At 43.5% G+C, this 14,782-nt stretch overlaps 1 protein-coding gene across 3 annotated transcripts in view; it reads left to right on the top strand.

Moving 5' to 3' along the window:
* The first annotated feature begins 2,119 nt into the window (after positions 1-2,119).
* Positions 2,120-14,782, top strand: part of ppp3ccb (protein phosphatase 3, catalytic subunit, gamma isozyme, b) — a 31,560-nt gene continuing 18,897 nt past the window's right edge. For 2 of the 3 annotated variants that reach the window (XM_020636910.3, XM_020636909.3), the window contains exons 1-3: positions 2,121-2,706; positions 11,770-11,967; positions 14,530-14,654. In XM_020636910.3, coding sequence (XP_020492566.1) covers positions 2,655-2,706; positions 11,770-11,967; positions 14,530-14,654 — 375 coding nt within the window. In that variant the 5' untranslated portion in view covers positions 2,121-2,654. Of the gene's footprint in view, positions 2,707-11,769; positions 11,968-14,529; positions 14,655-14,782 lie in introns of all 3 variants that reach the window. The other variant, XM_065965409.1, reaches the window with a different exon arrangement.

The raw sequence follows: 14,782 nt of genomic DNA, 5'->3' as shown, positions 1-14,782 counted from the left end.
CTTTTTAGGTCGGGTACAATCACTTCTATCTGAACCACTTGTCTTGCCCGCTTCCATCGCTGCAACACCTGTTGACCTGATAACTGCTCTCATATCTGGCAAACCGAGGGGCATCCAAAACGGCCGTGTGGGGGTGCCTTAAAACCGTCTACCTTCTCTGGTCCAAACAAATCCAGATCATTCAGGACCAGAATCTAAAGTTAGAAGGAGGACATACTGGCTGCTGCATTGTTGTCAGAGAAGCCAGCACTTCAACATAGCATGTTTCCTTAATGTCTGATCATATAGTAAGCTCACTTCATCATTTCACTCACTACACATCTTACTGGTTTGACCTTTGAAGCACAATTAAATGCTAAATGTTGAAAAATAATTTCCCTATAAAGAGAAGCCCTCATTTCATCAAGACAATATATGGACTTTATTCTGAACCCTATAGAGACACGCCTTTATTTATATAGTGACACAACTCCTGCACTATATCCTGTTGTTTCAGAGCAGCCACTCCCTCCTTACCTGCAGTATCCCCACCTGACCTGCAGTTTAATGTCTCACTCTACACTTAAGGGTTACTTTGTTGTTGTGTTCCTGGTTTCTCTCCCCACTCACATTAACACCAGTTAACCTAACGAGCATGTCTTTGGACTGTGGGAGGAAGACGGAGTACCCGGAGAGAACCCATACATGCACTCGGAGAACATGCAAACTCCACACAGAGAGGTTCCTGTCAGACAGGGATTCAAACCAGGAACCCCCTCACTGTGAGGCAACAGAGCTAACCACTGCCATGACATTTTCTCGTCAATGAAAGTCAGTTACAGGCTTTGTAATCCAGAATATAGCTAAACCGTATTACTCTCATAAAAACCAAGATATTTCAGCAGTACTGGCCTTCATTAGGGAGAGGGACACATCCTTTTTAACACCCTACAGCCCTCCATGCATCTGCTTTTTGACGGAGTATCTAAAATATATGAAGCTGTTTGACAAGTGGCCACATGAGGGCGCTGTAGTCCGCTCGTCTCCTGGTGTTGTGTTCATGTGTTTGACAGAAAAACTGCAGTTATGATGTTTATGAGCACATGGCAGAGCGTTAGTGCTTGGTAGCTGTTAATTAGTAAAAACAGAATAAACATGGATGTGTCTTTAATCCATCTGAGGACCGGAAACAGGTCCTGTGATGGACTCGTTACCAAACTCCTTTAAAAAATCGATCAATTTGAAATATCTCTGTGTTTGGATGAAGGAGTGGGACTCGCACATGAGGGATTCTGATGTTTTGCTAATCTATGGATAGTTTTCTACAAGTCGGCACACAGAGGAAATAAAAAAGTTTTACTATTAAAAGTCAGCCCCCCTCCCCTTCTCCCTTTAGAGAAGCTTCAGGTGAAAACGAAGAATTTACAAAGATTATGAATTTAAAGATTATTATTTTTTATACACTGCCGAATTAAGGGACTTGTCTACATATTAAAAACGTTTCTCAAATGTTTTAGGTTTTCTTTTTTGGGGGGTGCCCCCACCTCTCTGGTTTATTCATAAGATATCTACGGAGTCCCTGAAGTCCCAAAGAGTAAAAAACAAAACTTGTGTGCACAATATAATTATTATATCATCATTATATATTTATGGTGATATATGGTGAGCACAAGTGAATTATGTTGTGCTCAAAATATTATAACTTGTATTTAAATTGCATGGATATCTACTAATCCCTGAAGTCCATAACAATATATTTTGTGCGCACAAGTTATACATTTTCTTTAGTTTTTGGGACTTCAGAGACTCCGTAGTATCCATGCAGCTTTAAATACTAAGGTTTAAAACTCAGTTGTGTCAAGAGAAAAAAAACCTTTTTGATAGTCTAATAACATTTTTAGTTCCCACATTAAACAGCTTTATATTAAAATACACTGATTGTTGTAAATAATTTCTGTGATGCAAAATGTTATTTTTTTTCTAAGGGGTTAGTTTTCATATATTTAATTTGTCATAATAAATCCCACTCATGACTGTAGTTTTTTCTCTCTCTGTGTAAACCCTCTGAGTGTATGCGGCTCAGCAGACCGAGAACGAGGCGCATTAATATCTCATTAATACTACACTACCCACAGCCCCCCGCGTTGAGCCATGTTGTAGGAAATCCGCTTGCGGCGGATTATTGTAATCCGACAGAGGGTCTGGACGACACATCGGATCACGACAGAAGAGCAGAGCCCAGCGGCCTGTAACAGATGCAGCTCGTCCCAGAATAAAAGGGATAAAGTTGAGATATGATCTGACGCACTGCTCGCTGCTCCTGAACGCATCATCAGCGGCAGCGGCGCGCGGGCCGTTTGTTTCCTGGACCGTCTGACGGAGCTGACGGACGGCGTCTCGGCATCACTGCACCGCGGACCACAGCGGAGAGGAAAAGCCTTCATTTGATATTTAAAGACATTTCCCCCCCTTCTCCCTTCCCCTTTCGCCAGTTTTGACACCAGCCCGGCTCGGCTTGGCTCGGCTCGGTCTGCAGAGAGAAGCGCTGCCGCTGACACACAGCTAGCTAGCGCGGCTAGCCCACCCCAGCTAGCGCGGCTAGCTAGTAAGGAATTTATCGAGTTTAGTTAGAAATTTAGCAAATTCTTTGACCTGTCAGCCAACACGGAGGGAGGATGTCGGCGAAAGAGCAAACTAAACTCTCCACCATTGAGCGACCTGTTAAGGGTGAGTGACATTTTAATGTTAAAGTGTTCTTCTCGGTGCAGGAAGTTAGCGGTGGCTGCTGTCAGAGCTAGTATGCTAACACGGCAGCTGGATGACAGCAGCCCCGCTAACAGATCCTTCACTCGGCTCTGTTTTTATAACGAGCCCGGCGAATGGAGGGTGGGTGTTTCAGGGAAAGAGAGGAAGCCACGTTATGCAAGTAAATCAATCCAGCAGTGCTAATGAGTTAGCCTGATAGCTTAGCTGTCCGGAGTGCCAGATGTCAGCTCGGTGTTTGACATTCAGCTGTGAACTGTTCTGCTTCACGGAGCGACGCCCCGCACACCTGGATCCTGTTTACTAACCAGAAGTGCATCTTATCTTTTCATGTAGGAATTAAATTAAAAATGGCAGCTAACGTCGTGTCATGACACATTCAATGGTTGTGGATGTAAAGTGTGTGTGTGTGTGTGTGTGTGTGTGTGTGTGTGTGTGTGTGTGTGTCTGTGTGTGTGTGTGTGTGTCTGTGTGTGTGTGTCTGTGTGTGTCAGGAAATAACACCTTTTTACCGTTTTGAGAATATTATTTGAGTTTTCCACAATAGTCTGAATTTATCGCAATAAAAGACATAATATTTAAAGAGTCTGTGCACATTTTTACCTGTTTGATGGAGGCCCATAAATGACTGCCGTGCTTCAACACCATCAGATGAAGCCAAAGCTGTCGGATACCTTCAGATTCAGTGGTGCCAATTTAGTGGTTAAAAAAGCAGATTTTTTTTTGCTTCAGGAGGAACATTATTGTCTAAACATGAAGAGCAGCAGACAGACACGAAAACTGAGTTACCGAACTAAAATCCCACCCTAATTTTAGCCCCTGCAGTCCCTTTAATAGCCTTCTGTTTGTGCATGTTTTGACAAGTTAGGACAGGTCTCAGTCGCCCCCCCCCCATGCATTTAGAGAAGGTTAAAGATCAGCTGAAGATTCATGTGTGCGGGACGCGAGCATCCACAGAATGTGCCTCTCAGAGTCCCCTGCTTGATGTTCTGGATCAAGACTTAAGAAATGTAAACCTCCGTGGGTGACTGGAGGGACGGGGGACGACTCTGCTGCTTGTGCTGGCTTTAGAGACGGAAAGAAATGTTACTGATTATATAATCAGGGGTCTCTCCCTGTTCCCCAACAGTGCAGCAGATCGGCATGGTCTTACAAAGCAAAATCGAATTTGGGATTTGTAATTTAATCTGTTTATCGATATCCCGAAGAGGATCAGAATCAGGTCAATGTCATCCATTTATGCGACATTTTGAGCGATGCACGGGCGACAACATGACAGCAATATGTACCAGAAAGACTTCATCTGTACCAGGAGGGAAAGAAATGAGCACTCGCATGAGTAGATTTGGTTGTAGTTGTTGATTTTACAGTAAATAAAGGTTTGATTTTGAAACGTAGTTGAACTGACTGCAGATTAAAGTGCTTTTCAATCGCGTTTCGTACCTCAGCTCAGCCATCATCACGTCTTTGCGGGATGATGTGGGAGCTCCACATACACACAGTCAGCTATGCACACACACACAGTGCTGCGCTACCCGCTGGATCAGATGATCCCGTTTCACCTCTGTAACGCCTCTGTTACTACCTCTGAAGACAGTGCAGAGGGGGATCACTGCGTCCCCTCATTACGCCCTCAGGACATGCAGATTGAAGGCGAAAAAGTCACAGGGGCGTAAATATGGCAGCAGTCTGAATACGGTATAAGAGAATCAGGAAGACAATGAAATATGATCTTCATTTGGTCGTTGATGTAACTGTGAATAATTTAGTTTTTTATCCATAAGGAGCTCAAACTACAAACAAAAGTCGTCCGTCTCATGTCAACGATATATCTGCATTTTAAACTCCTGTATGAGCAGATATAATCTTTGCATCCTCGCTGTGCCACTGTATAAATAACATCTCCTGAACCTGCTCATTCAAGACTTCACCCCTCTTCATCTCCTCTCAGTTCTTCTGCTTCAGTCTGGAGCTGCTGCAGCGTCTGCTTGCACAAACACACTGCTGCTGTTCAACTTCGCTCTCTGCTGTCGTCTGAATTTAATTTGATTTTCCTTTTTTTTTTTTTTTTTTTTTGTCCCAGATTCTTTTTTTTCTGAAACGAGTCCTGCATGCAAAGCACAAATTCAAACCATTCAAAAGCAAACACACAATATCTGAAGGGGCGGCAGTAGCTCATTATGTGATGACCTGTAGGTTCAGGTCCCAGGTTCATGGGCCAAGTATAGAAAATAGTCTGGTTGCTGGAGAGGTGCCATTTTACTTCCTGAGTACTTTGGCAAGGCACTGAACCCCACAGTTTGACATCTCTCTGCTAATCTCCACCTCTTGGTTTGTCCGGTATGTGGAATAAATGGTTAACAGACTTAAGCTTGTATATTTATTTTCTGGTCTTCTGACGACTCAAAGCACACCGCAGGTCACACCTACACATACACACCCTGATTGTAGAAGCTGCTGGGTAAAGAGTCCATCAGTCTTAACTCATCCATTCATACATTCACACACTGCTGTCAATGAAGCAGTGGGAGCAACTTGGGGTTAAGTGTCATAGCCAAGGACATTGACATGTTACTGCAGGAGCTGGGGATCGAACCCCCGACCTTCCAGCTGAGGGACGACAACGACTCTACCAACTTAGCCACAGCCGCCCCGGTATCAGTCCACACAGCCACGTCTACATGAAATGAACAAAACACAGGATGTAGAAAAGTGTCTTGTTCCTTCCCATCAGTAGCTGAAGTCTGCCAGTTTGTCGCACAGGGAACGCACGTCCAGAGAAACTATGCACTGCACTCCTGGACGCCTGTTAGTGCAGTGCATAGTTCGGGCGCACATTCATTGCAGTTAACTCGCTACATATCTTACAGATTGGACCTTTAATCAGCAGGTTGATATATTGAGTTGTGTGTTTGGGTAAATGAGCCGCAGTGTATGATTGTCTCGGTGTGTTAGGACGGCTTAGGAGTGTAAATCTGCAGGAGAGCGTCACATCATTAAACCTGCCTCCCTAAGACAGCTGCTCAATCAGGAAGACAACACACGCGCACGAAAAACATGCACACACTCCCAGATACACACTCACACTCTCCAGTCTTGTTTGCTTTTGCAGACAATATTTAATGTCCACATGTCACCTACATGTAGCACATTCTGCTGTTGAAGACTTGCACAAGGCTGCAGACAGACTTGGATAAACTGTGGAGCCCTGCATGAATTTGTTTCTTAAAAATGGCATCCGAGCTTGGTCAGATAGCCTTGCGATTATGTTTAGCCCCATGTACAGTCCTCGTATCGGCGGCCATGGGTTCAAATCTGACCCTGGTCCTTTGCTGGGTGTCGTCCTCCCAACACTTCCCGTCTCTGTCTGTGTCTGTCCTAAAGGCAATAAGGTCCAAAAAATGACTTAAAGAAAGTCAGCTGTTTGGAAAATTTATTTTTGTTTTCCCACAAAAATGCCAAAAATATTCCCAGATTAGCATTCCCATCCTCTGAGTGCTGCTTGCATTTATATTTAGTGAATGTGAGCGGAATAATTAACGGCCTTAAGCTGTTAGTTGGACAGAGAAGACATCTTGGATCTGTCTACTTGCGTTCCTAGATGATGAATTTCTGCGTTTACTCCTCAACATTTTATTAAACAACCCGGCCCTATATCGATAATAATCCTGGTCATTTAAGTTTTCTGTCAATGTTCTGATTTGTGAGTTATTTGAGGTTAAACAGTCCTGCTGATGGGCATGTTCATCATCGATGCCCTTTTCCTTGAAATGCAGCGTCCTGGTCAATGGGCTCTGAGTGTGTGTGTGTCGGTGTATTATGTATATGTGTGGGTGTGTACCCACCGATGGATCTGCTCTGGCCTTCTGGCTTAGTTACTGCTGGTAATCGAATCAGTCCGGCGCTCTGCGGCACATGTAATGATTCTGTCCTCATTCATCATAGATGTAGCTGGGCCTGAGGACGGAGCACACTCAGGGGGGCTGTCTGGGCCCCAGGGTGGAGCTCCGCCTCAGGCACTAGCCCTGTGTCCCAAGATGACAAATCAGTAACAATGAGAGAGATTGATTTTGTGTCTGTGCCACAGCTGGGTTTAACTTAACATGTATCATACTATCTTGATTTAAAAGAGCAATTTAGACTTAAAGAAACAGGTGCAGTTTAAAAGATGGAGTTAGCATATTTCTGTACGTCCTCTCTACATGTGATGAGGTATCGTGACTAACGTGTGTATTTATAGTGAAACATGAAGGTGTATCACCGTAGTAACTGTTCTCAGGTGGGATCAGTGTGGAGAAAGTATTTCTGAAGATATTCATACACACTCTGTCCTGGCCTAGTGGACTAGTTTAGCGAGTAAAACCAAACCAGGTCGCACACATTCAGCCAATCATGTGCACGCTCATGAACTGGTTCATCCCCAGCTCAGATTGTCAGCGGCGGAGGAGGAAACCTGACGAGCTGAAAGCTGATCAGACGAGATGATCTGACCGATTGTTAGAAAAGCAGTGAAGGGAGGAAAACAAAACCAGAGTTGTGAAATGACGAGACGCAGACCGTGGTAGGAAGTGGTATTCAAATAATCAACGACACTGATGAAATGAGGAACAGAGAAACACTTCTTCACTTTACCTGCACCACCCGAGCCATCACAGAGTTCAACTTCTGCTGTCGTTAACTTCACTAAACTCAAACACGGAGAGAGTAAATGATGGATTTATTGCAGATAATTCACTGAGCGTGTCCTGTAACATTCAGACTAATTTAACACCTCTTTGGTCTCATCCTGTTCTTCAACTTTGTCCCTGCAGGCCACCGTAGCCCCAGTGCCTGCAGCTAGTCAAATATAAGCAAAACATGGCGTGTATGAAACAGACAGCTGCTGTGTTTCTGTTTCTGCAGCTCTCTGCTCTCGGCATGGTCGGCCTGCAAACATCAGCAGGAGCAGCGAGTCTGGGTGGTAAATATTAGAGCTGCTGCTGCAGACAAACACAGAACGACAAACATCAACACAAACAGAACCCGGGATGTTTTGGACTACAAAGTCACCTCTGATGTTGTGTGGTTGGAAATTAAATTGAAAAACTTTTGTCCATCATGTGGGTGGAGCTACCAGTGTTCCTACCAAACTCAGTTAAAAAAAAAAAAAAAAAAGGCTGCACAATCAGACGTTATAGAGCTCAACAGTGAGTTTCAGGAAGTAAAAAAATTTTGTTCATTTTCTCCATAGAGGATTTGATCATGAGCCATGATGTCATAACCATCACAGGTAGACTGACCACGAGCTACCTGAGTGTGAGAAGATGACAAGTTCGTCTGATATCAACCTCGTTTTAAGAACAACACGGTTTATTCACGATATTGGGGAAAAGAACTACACTACCCACAATCATAGTGTCACAACAACATCGCTGATTAGTGTAGCTCGCTTTTACCGTGGCAATGTTTCCCGCCCCTCGTCACCATATGTAATCTGATTGTTTAGCTAGCTGGTTAGTTAGCTAAGAGTAAATGTACTAATAGCTTGTTATGCTACAGTCATAACACACACGCTAACGACTCAAGTTACATTTAAGAAGAAGAGGTATTATCCGCAATGGATTGTGGGACTTGTAGTTCATTGACTCCTGACAAAAATTATGCACAGTCTTTGACAGAGTCAAATGTTTTATAGTCACGAGTATTGCGGTAGCTGGTTGTCATGGTGACAGGCTCTCTCGACTCTCTTGATATAAGGATTTTTATGAAACGTCAGTAGAGGATTTGAACGGAGAAAATTAACGTCCGGAACCAGAGCCGCCGGATAAGTGGGCGGTCTCTGTTGAGCTCTTTATAGTTGTAAGATTTTTATGAGGTGTTTCTGTCATGTTTTATCCCTGATTTACAAATCTGCCTCATTGAAAGTTTAAATCACTAAATGCTCAAACTTCACGATTAGTGGAAAACTGAATAATCACTGGAGGGTGATCTACATAGCCGTTTTTGCAGCACATATTGTTTAGGCGTTTACAAAACGGGGCAGCAAACGTCATCCCCAGTCTTTAAACTCATCTTCCTCTCCCTGCACAGGCCGTCGTCTACTGTTAGAAAAGTGGCTGTAGGGAGAGAGGAGCTCAACCTGACAGGTGACATCTATGGCTCGATTTGAACTTTGTATTTATATGCAAATGTCTGTTTATTATATAAGGTTGTTAAAACCTCAAAAAAATTAGCTTAATGGTAATGAAATGGTGTCGGATGTTTTTCAAGGCTGCCTTCCCTCTGATGTCGCCTCCACTTTCCTGCAGGACTCGTCGACACTACTCAGACCACAAGTGGAAACCAGAATATTGTTCAAACTAATTTTGCATTCATTTGCAGAAATCTGTTCATAAAGATTATGTCATCGCCAGCTCTTTATTCATTTGGAGGCTGCAAAGCGGAGGCGTACTTCATCTTTTGCAGCCATTATGCATTTGAAAAGAGGACACATTGCTTCTTTTAGGTCCATCTAGTTGCAGGGTGCTTCTCGTTTGAAGCAATAAATTCCCAAAAAACAGATTTTTTGTTTAGTTTTGCTCATCAAGTTGCGTCTTATTTGCATTTGAAGCGACTGCAGATTGCGTCTTTGAGATCCCTCGTGTTGTCCCAAATGGAGAGAGGAAGCCCTGCCCCCTGTACGTGCTGCACACAAACCTGTGTAAATACTTATGAATGATTACAGATTGTTCGGCTGATTGTTGTCGATTGAAAGGGAAAGTGGTCCAGGCTGATTTGCTCAAAATATTGCAAAGTGAGACACTTCTGAATAAAAAGGCTGAGGATTGTGATCGATAGTAAAGGAAAATGTGTGACTTTTGATCCATTAGATGTCGCCCTTAGCACCATCATGAAACCAAAACAAACTTCTGTTTGGCCACACCTCCTCCACACTGAAGCTGCCGCTCTCCTCCAGAGACAAACCTCCAACCCCACTCCACTCGTGTTCACATGAAGGAGTTCAGCCCAAGCTGCGGACCACATTTCCTTTGCTCAAGCTGCAATCACCTGTGTCCTGCATTGTTGTGTTAGCATGCTAATGTTAGCGCTCTTTAGTTAGCTCGTAGCTACACATTGCATGTAAACTGACACAGAATGAGCGTGATCTAAAAACTCTTACTAACATCCAAATAATCAGTGAGTATGTTCTTCTTCTTCTCTCTAGTCCTTGACTAAAACAGCTTTTATACACAAGGGGAGGAGCCGGCCGTCCGGTCCATGTAAACACGACTCTGACAACAACACAGCCAGCGGGACTCGAGCTTCTCACTCATTGTAGACAGTCATGACTCAGACACATTTACACAGGATAGACTTTATTCATGATATATTTATATGGATAATGTTGCACGTTCTTCCTTTAACTACTCATTTTTGAACAACAAAAGAAACCTCTGCGTGCATGGATTAAATACAGAAGACTACTGCTTTGCTTTCAGTAGTTTGTCCAACCTGCAGAGTACAAACAATCCACCACAGACGAGTAGATTTAAACAATGAAGTCAGCTTTTTTCTTCATCTTAGGAAGTTAACTCAGAGTCGTCCTCCCTGTGAGATGAAGGTGTTTTCCAGGCATTAAGCTGTTTGGTATTTCCTCCAGGCTCAGCCTTGTGCTGCCAAACTGTTTCCTTTGTGTGCGGGTCGAGCCTGGACATGCCGTCATCGCCTTCAGGAGGAATCTGTGTTACTGATCCGTCTGCAGAATCGAACAACAATACGTCTCCTTCAGCAGAGCTCAGGAAACATCACAGACGCCTGCTGATACGACGTGTAGGGTTAGAGATCAGTGAGAAATCAATGTGGAGTGGACTGATGCCAGCTGTCTCACAAACACATTTATTACATCATATCCAAGTCTACAGGGAGGAAGGAGAGAGAGTGAGATCAAGTTTATAGAACAACTAACTGCAATTCATTTAGTCCATTATGAACCCGATCAGTTTACTGGTACCTGAAATGTCAGAGAAGCCGACAGCACAAAGTGAAATCAACAACATTTAAGATCTGTAACGGTAGCTTATTGTCACTAATGAGAATCTTCCAACATTCAGCAGTTTATAGACTCAACGAGAAAAGACATGTTTCTAATAATGCTCTCACAAAGTAAATACGTCTGTCAGATATGAGAGCAGTTATCAGGTCAAACCAACAGGTGTTGCAGTGATGGAAGCGGGCAAGAGAACTGGTTCAGATAGAAGTGATTGTACCCGACTTAAAAAGCCTCTGCATGTTTTTAATAAGCTCCACGAGCAGAAACGTGCTCAAACTAGGATCAATATTGGAGATGTTTTTGAAAAATGGGGAGAGGTTAGAACACAGAAAGGTTTACAGACCGATGCAGAGCTGGCTAAACACTGAAGCTACAGTGTCCACCACATGGCAACTGGTGTGAGTATCGACTCTAGAGAGGAGGGGGTGGGGGAAGACAGCTCGCTACAATGTTTAGAATTTAAACTGCAGTACCCATTTTAAACACTAGGTGTCAGAGTTACATACTGCTCCTTTAAAAAGGCAAAAGTTCTTGTAAAATACGAGCTAAACATGATGTCTTTCTTAGCTTAATAACCAACTTTCAACATGCAGAAAGCCGAGCTCTGTTATGTTCTGAATCTTTATGTTAATTTCTGGGTTTTTTAATGAGTCTAATAATTTATAAACAATTTGAAGAATCTTTAAATTGAAAAACTGAGACACTAACATTCTCTGCGTACAGTTTCTCCAGTGTCCCAGATTTTCTTTTTTTTCCTTTTGTCTCTCTTCATGATGACATCTGGTCGAATGAAACAAGACTTTTGAAGACTGAGATGAAGTGATAATGAAAATAACTTTTGGCTGCAGCCCTGATTTATTGTTTACCGTTTGTAGTTTTGTCCAAAGACCAAACTCACTGAACCAGGATCAGTTATCTGCAGAGTGTAGTGTGCTAAACCTCCAGAGCGTCCCGTCTGTCTTCAGAGTTATCTTTGAGTGTGTGCTCTGACGTCATTGTTCTTGTGTGTATGTTTGTAGCGGTGCCATATCCTCCCGGTACTCGCCTGACGGTCAAAGACCTGTACGTGGACGGGAGGCCCAGCGTGGAGCAGCTCAAGGCCCATCTGGTGAAGGAGGGTCGGCTGGAGGAGGAGGCGGCTCTGCGGATCATCAACGAGGGAGCCAGCATCCTCCGCCAGGAGAAATGCATGCTGGAGGTGGAGGCCCCCATCACAGGTAAAGATCGACACCTTCAGCTCAGGGCATCAGGGCGAACATGGAGGGAGTTAAAGTGAGACAAAGACGGAGTGTGCACGGCCGGCTATTTCTACAGCTGCCCTCTCTGACATGTGGCTTAGCTTAGGTATCCACCCTCGTGCCCTCCGACTATTTTTATCTCCTTCTGCTCCGTCCTCCCCTCGCTCATTGTTTTCATATTTTCATCTTCCTTGTCTCCTGAGATTATTTTTAAACTCGTGATGGACATTTCAAAGATTTGCTCGCTCATTTTTCTACCTTTTTTTTCCTTTTTTGTCCATGACTCCAACGAAAGCTCCAGATAAACAATCGATCAAAAACTGATTTAAATCTTCAGAAAAGTCATTTTAAAATATTTAACGTTCTGGTGTAGAAGACGCACTTTTAATGCCTTCATTTTCTTTTGGAAAGGTAGCTGCGTCCTATATACTGGTGTGACCAATATACTGGTATAAAATGCTGACACATGCATCGTCATTACTGCGAGTGCAGCCACCACCATCACACACAGCACGCCACCTGACATGTTTGAACTTTCACTATAGGCTCAAAGCTCTACCGAACTGTAGCTACGAGGAGAGCAAACTTCAGAGCCTTAGAGAGAGTCAGAAGTGAGCCGGTGCATGGAGCGGCAGTACATGAAAACAGACACTTTTTTCGAACTTTAGCTATTGTGAACATACTTTAGTAGGTACATAGATTAAATATATGAACATAATATGGGCTCTTTAAGGCCAAACCATCTTCTTAATCAGGAAGTCATTTGTCGTATTTATTGCAAAAGAAAATAATCTTTAGCTGCAGGTTCGAGCGCCAGTTACAGCTTCTAAAATAAAACTCTGCTGGTTTTATTTTCTACTTTAATGGTGAATTAAATGTTTTTGGATTCCGGGACATTGAACTGTTTTAAACGTGTTTGCTGGTTAATCGTGCGAATCATCAGGCCGTAAAATATCTGACAGTTAATAGGCCGAAGGCTAAATCAAGAGAAGGATCGTTGAGTTGACCCCTGCGTGTATCCACTATAAAAAGTTCCGACTTTAAACACTAAAAACTCTTGTCCTCAGCGGTGACACATTTAGTTCTGCCTTCTTATCGGGGTCATTAAATGGCGAGTGATGCAGGAACAGGAGATCAGCTTCACACACAGAGTCTGAAAATGACCCTTCAGTGTTTGTAGGAAGTTTTAATGAGAGCTGAATTATCCAGAGGTTTTCCTCCTTTCAAGAATCAACAGAGCCTGTGAGAGAAACACGCAATAAAACCGTTTACTGTCTCTGATGGCGTTTTGTCTGCAGCTAAATAAAAACGTTTAATCTTATGATTAAAGGCCGTTGATTAAACTCCACCATCAAGTTAAGTGCAGTTTTTCCCGTACAGAGATGATACTTCAGCACGCTGGTAGGTGCAGGTATATTTCCTAAGAGAGAGAGCAGGAAATCCGCTTGATACTCTGATTAAGGCTGACCATCTCGATGAAAATAGAAGCTTCTTACAACTTTGTTTAAATATTTTTCTGCAGCTGACGTTGTTCTGCACTCAGGCGGTTAAATGCACCTTGAATTGCGCTGCACAGTGCTCCAGTGCTGGTTGCACGTTTTTTTAAATGTTACATTACAAAGTCAATCGGGGAAAAACGGTCTCCCTTCTCTGCAAAACAAGCGTCTAATTCAAAAACTCCAGTGCTAACCGCCATGCACATGCTGAGACAACGTGGTAACTGCGTCTCTTTACTGTCCGCCCGACAGCTGATAAACCTTCACCTCACAGGTAAACTCGCAGGTAAACAGGGGACTCAGAAATCGGGGAATGACATGCTGCTACTAACCGCTAGGCTACCAGCGCCCCGATCTAAGTGATTTTTACAAATTTATTCAAGAACTCCAGCTTCTAAAATGTTAACATTTAAATATTTCCCCTGTTTCCTGAAATGATAAAAAGATATTTCTCTGATTTGTGTCTGTTGGTCGGTCAGAATGAGATGTTTAAATGTGTCATTCCCGCGCACGTCAGAGAACATTACAGCTACGTTTGCTCAATAATGGAGGGGATGTCCACGGTGCTTGTTCTCGGGCAAGAACTGGACCGAGTCAAAGCACACCTCTTCAAAGCGTGCCAGGGCCGAGAAAGTGTACCACTCCTGAGCACCAATCAGAGCACTCACACTGGTCAAATGAACTGGACTTTGGGGGTGAAGTGTGCTCAGGTATGGTACAGATTGCTTAATATATCAGCTCACAGACCAGAGGCTGCATCAAGCACTTTAGAGTGGTTTCAGATTACTTCAAAATAAAGTGAATAAGGTGAAAAGGAACTCTGTGTGTTTAAAACAACAACCTGAGCTGACCATGGGGCGAAGACGCAGTAAAGGAGGACAAAACAAAAAGAAAGCAGACAAACATCTTGATGAAAAACGATGAATAACATAAAACAAACATTTAAATCACTTTATGAAGAACAGATTGATCCAATCTCCCGTTGAGCAGCCGTTTCAGGAAGTTACTGAATCTTTTCAAACATGAAACTTCTTTCTTTCTTTAGTTTGTGGAGACGTCCACGGACAGTTCTTTGACCTGATGAAGCTCTTCGAGGTGGGCGGGTCCCCGGCTAGCACCCGTTACCTGTTCCTGGGCGACTACGTGGACCGAGGGTACTTCAGCATCGAGGTAAGAGACCACCGCTTCTTCTCGCCTCGCTCTCACATGTTTGTGTTTCTGACATTTGGAGCGCGGCTTAGCACAGCGTCTTTAAATAGTCGTAGGAAATGAAAGGCACACTGTCTGCTGCCATGCTC

Source organism: Labrus bergylta, chromosome 17, assembly GCF_963930695.1.
Source record: "Labrus bergylta chromosome 17, fLabBer1.1, whole genome shotgun sequence".
NCBI classification, from domain to species: Eukaryota; Metazoa; Chordata; class Actinopteri; order Labriformes; family Labridae; genus Labrus; species Labrus bergylta.
This window is presented reverse-complemented; position numbering and strand designations above follow the sequence as displayed.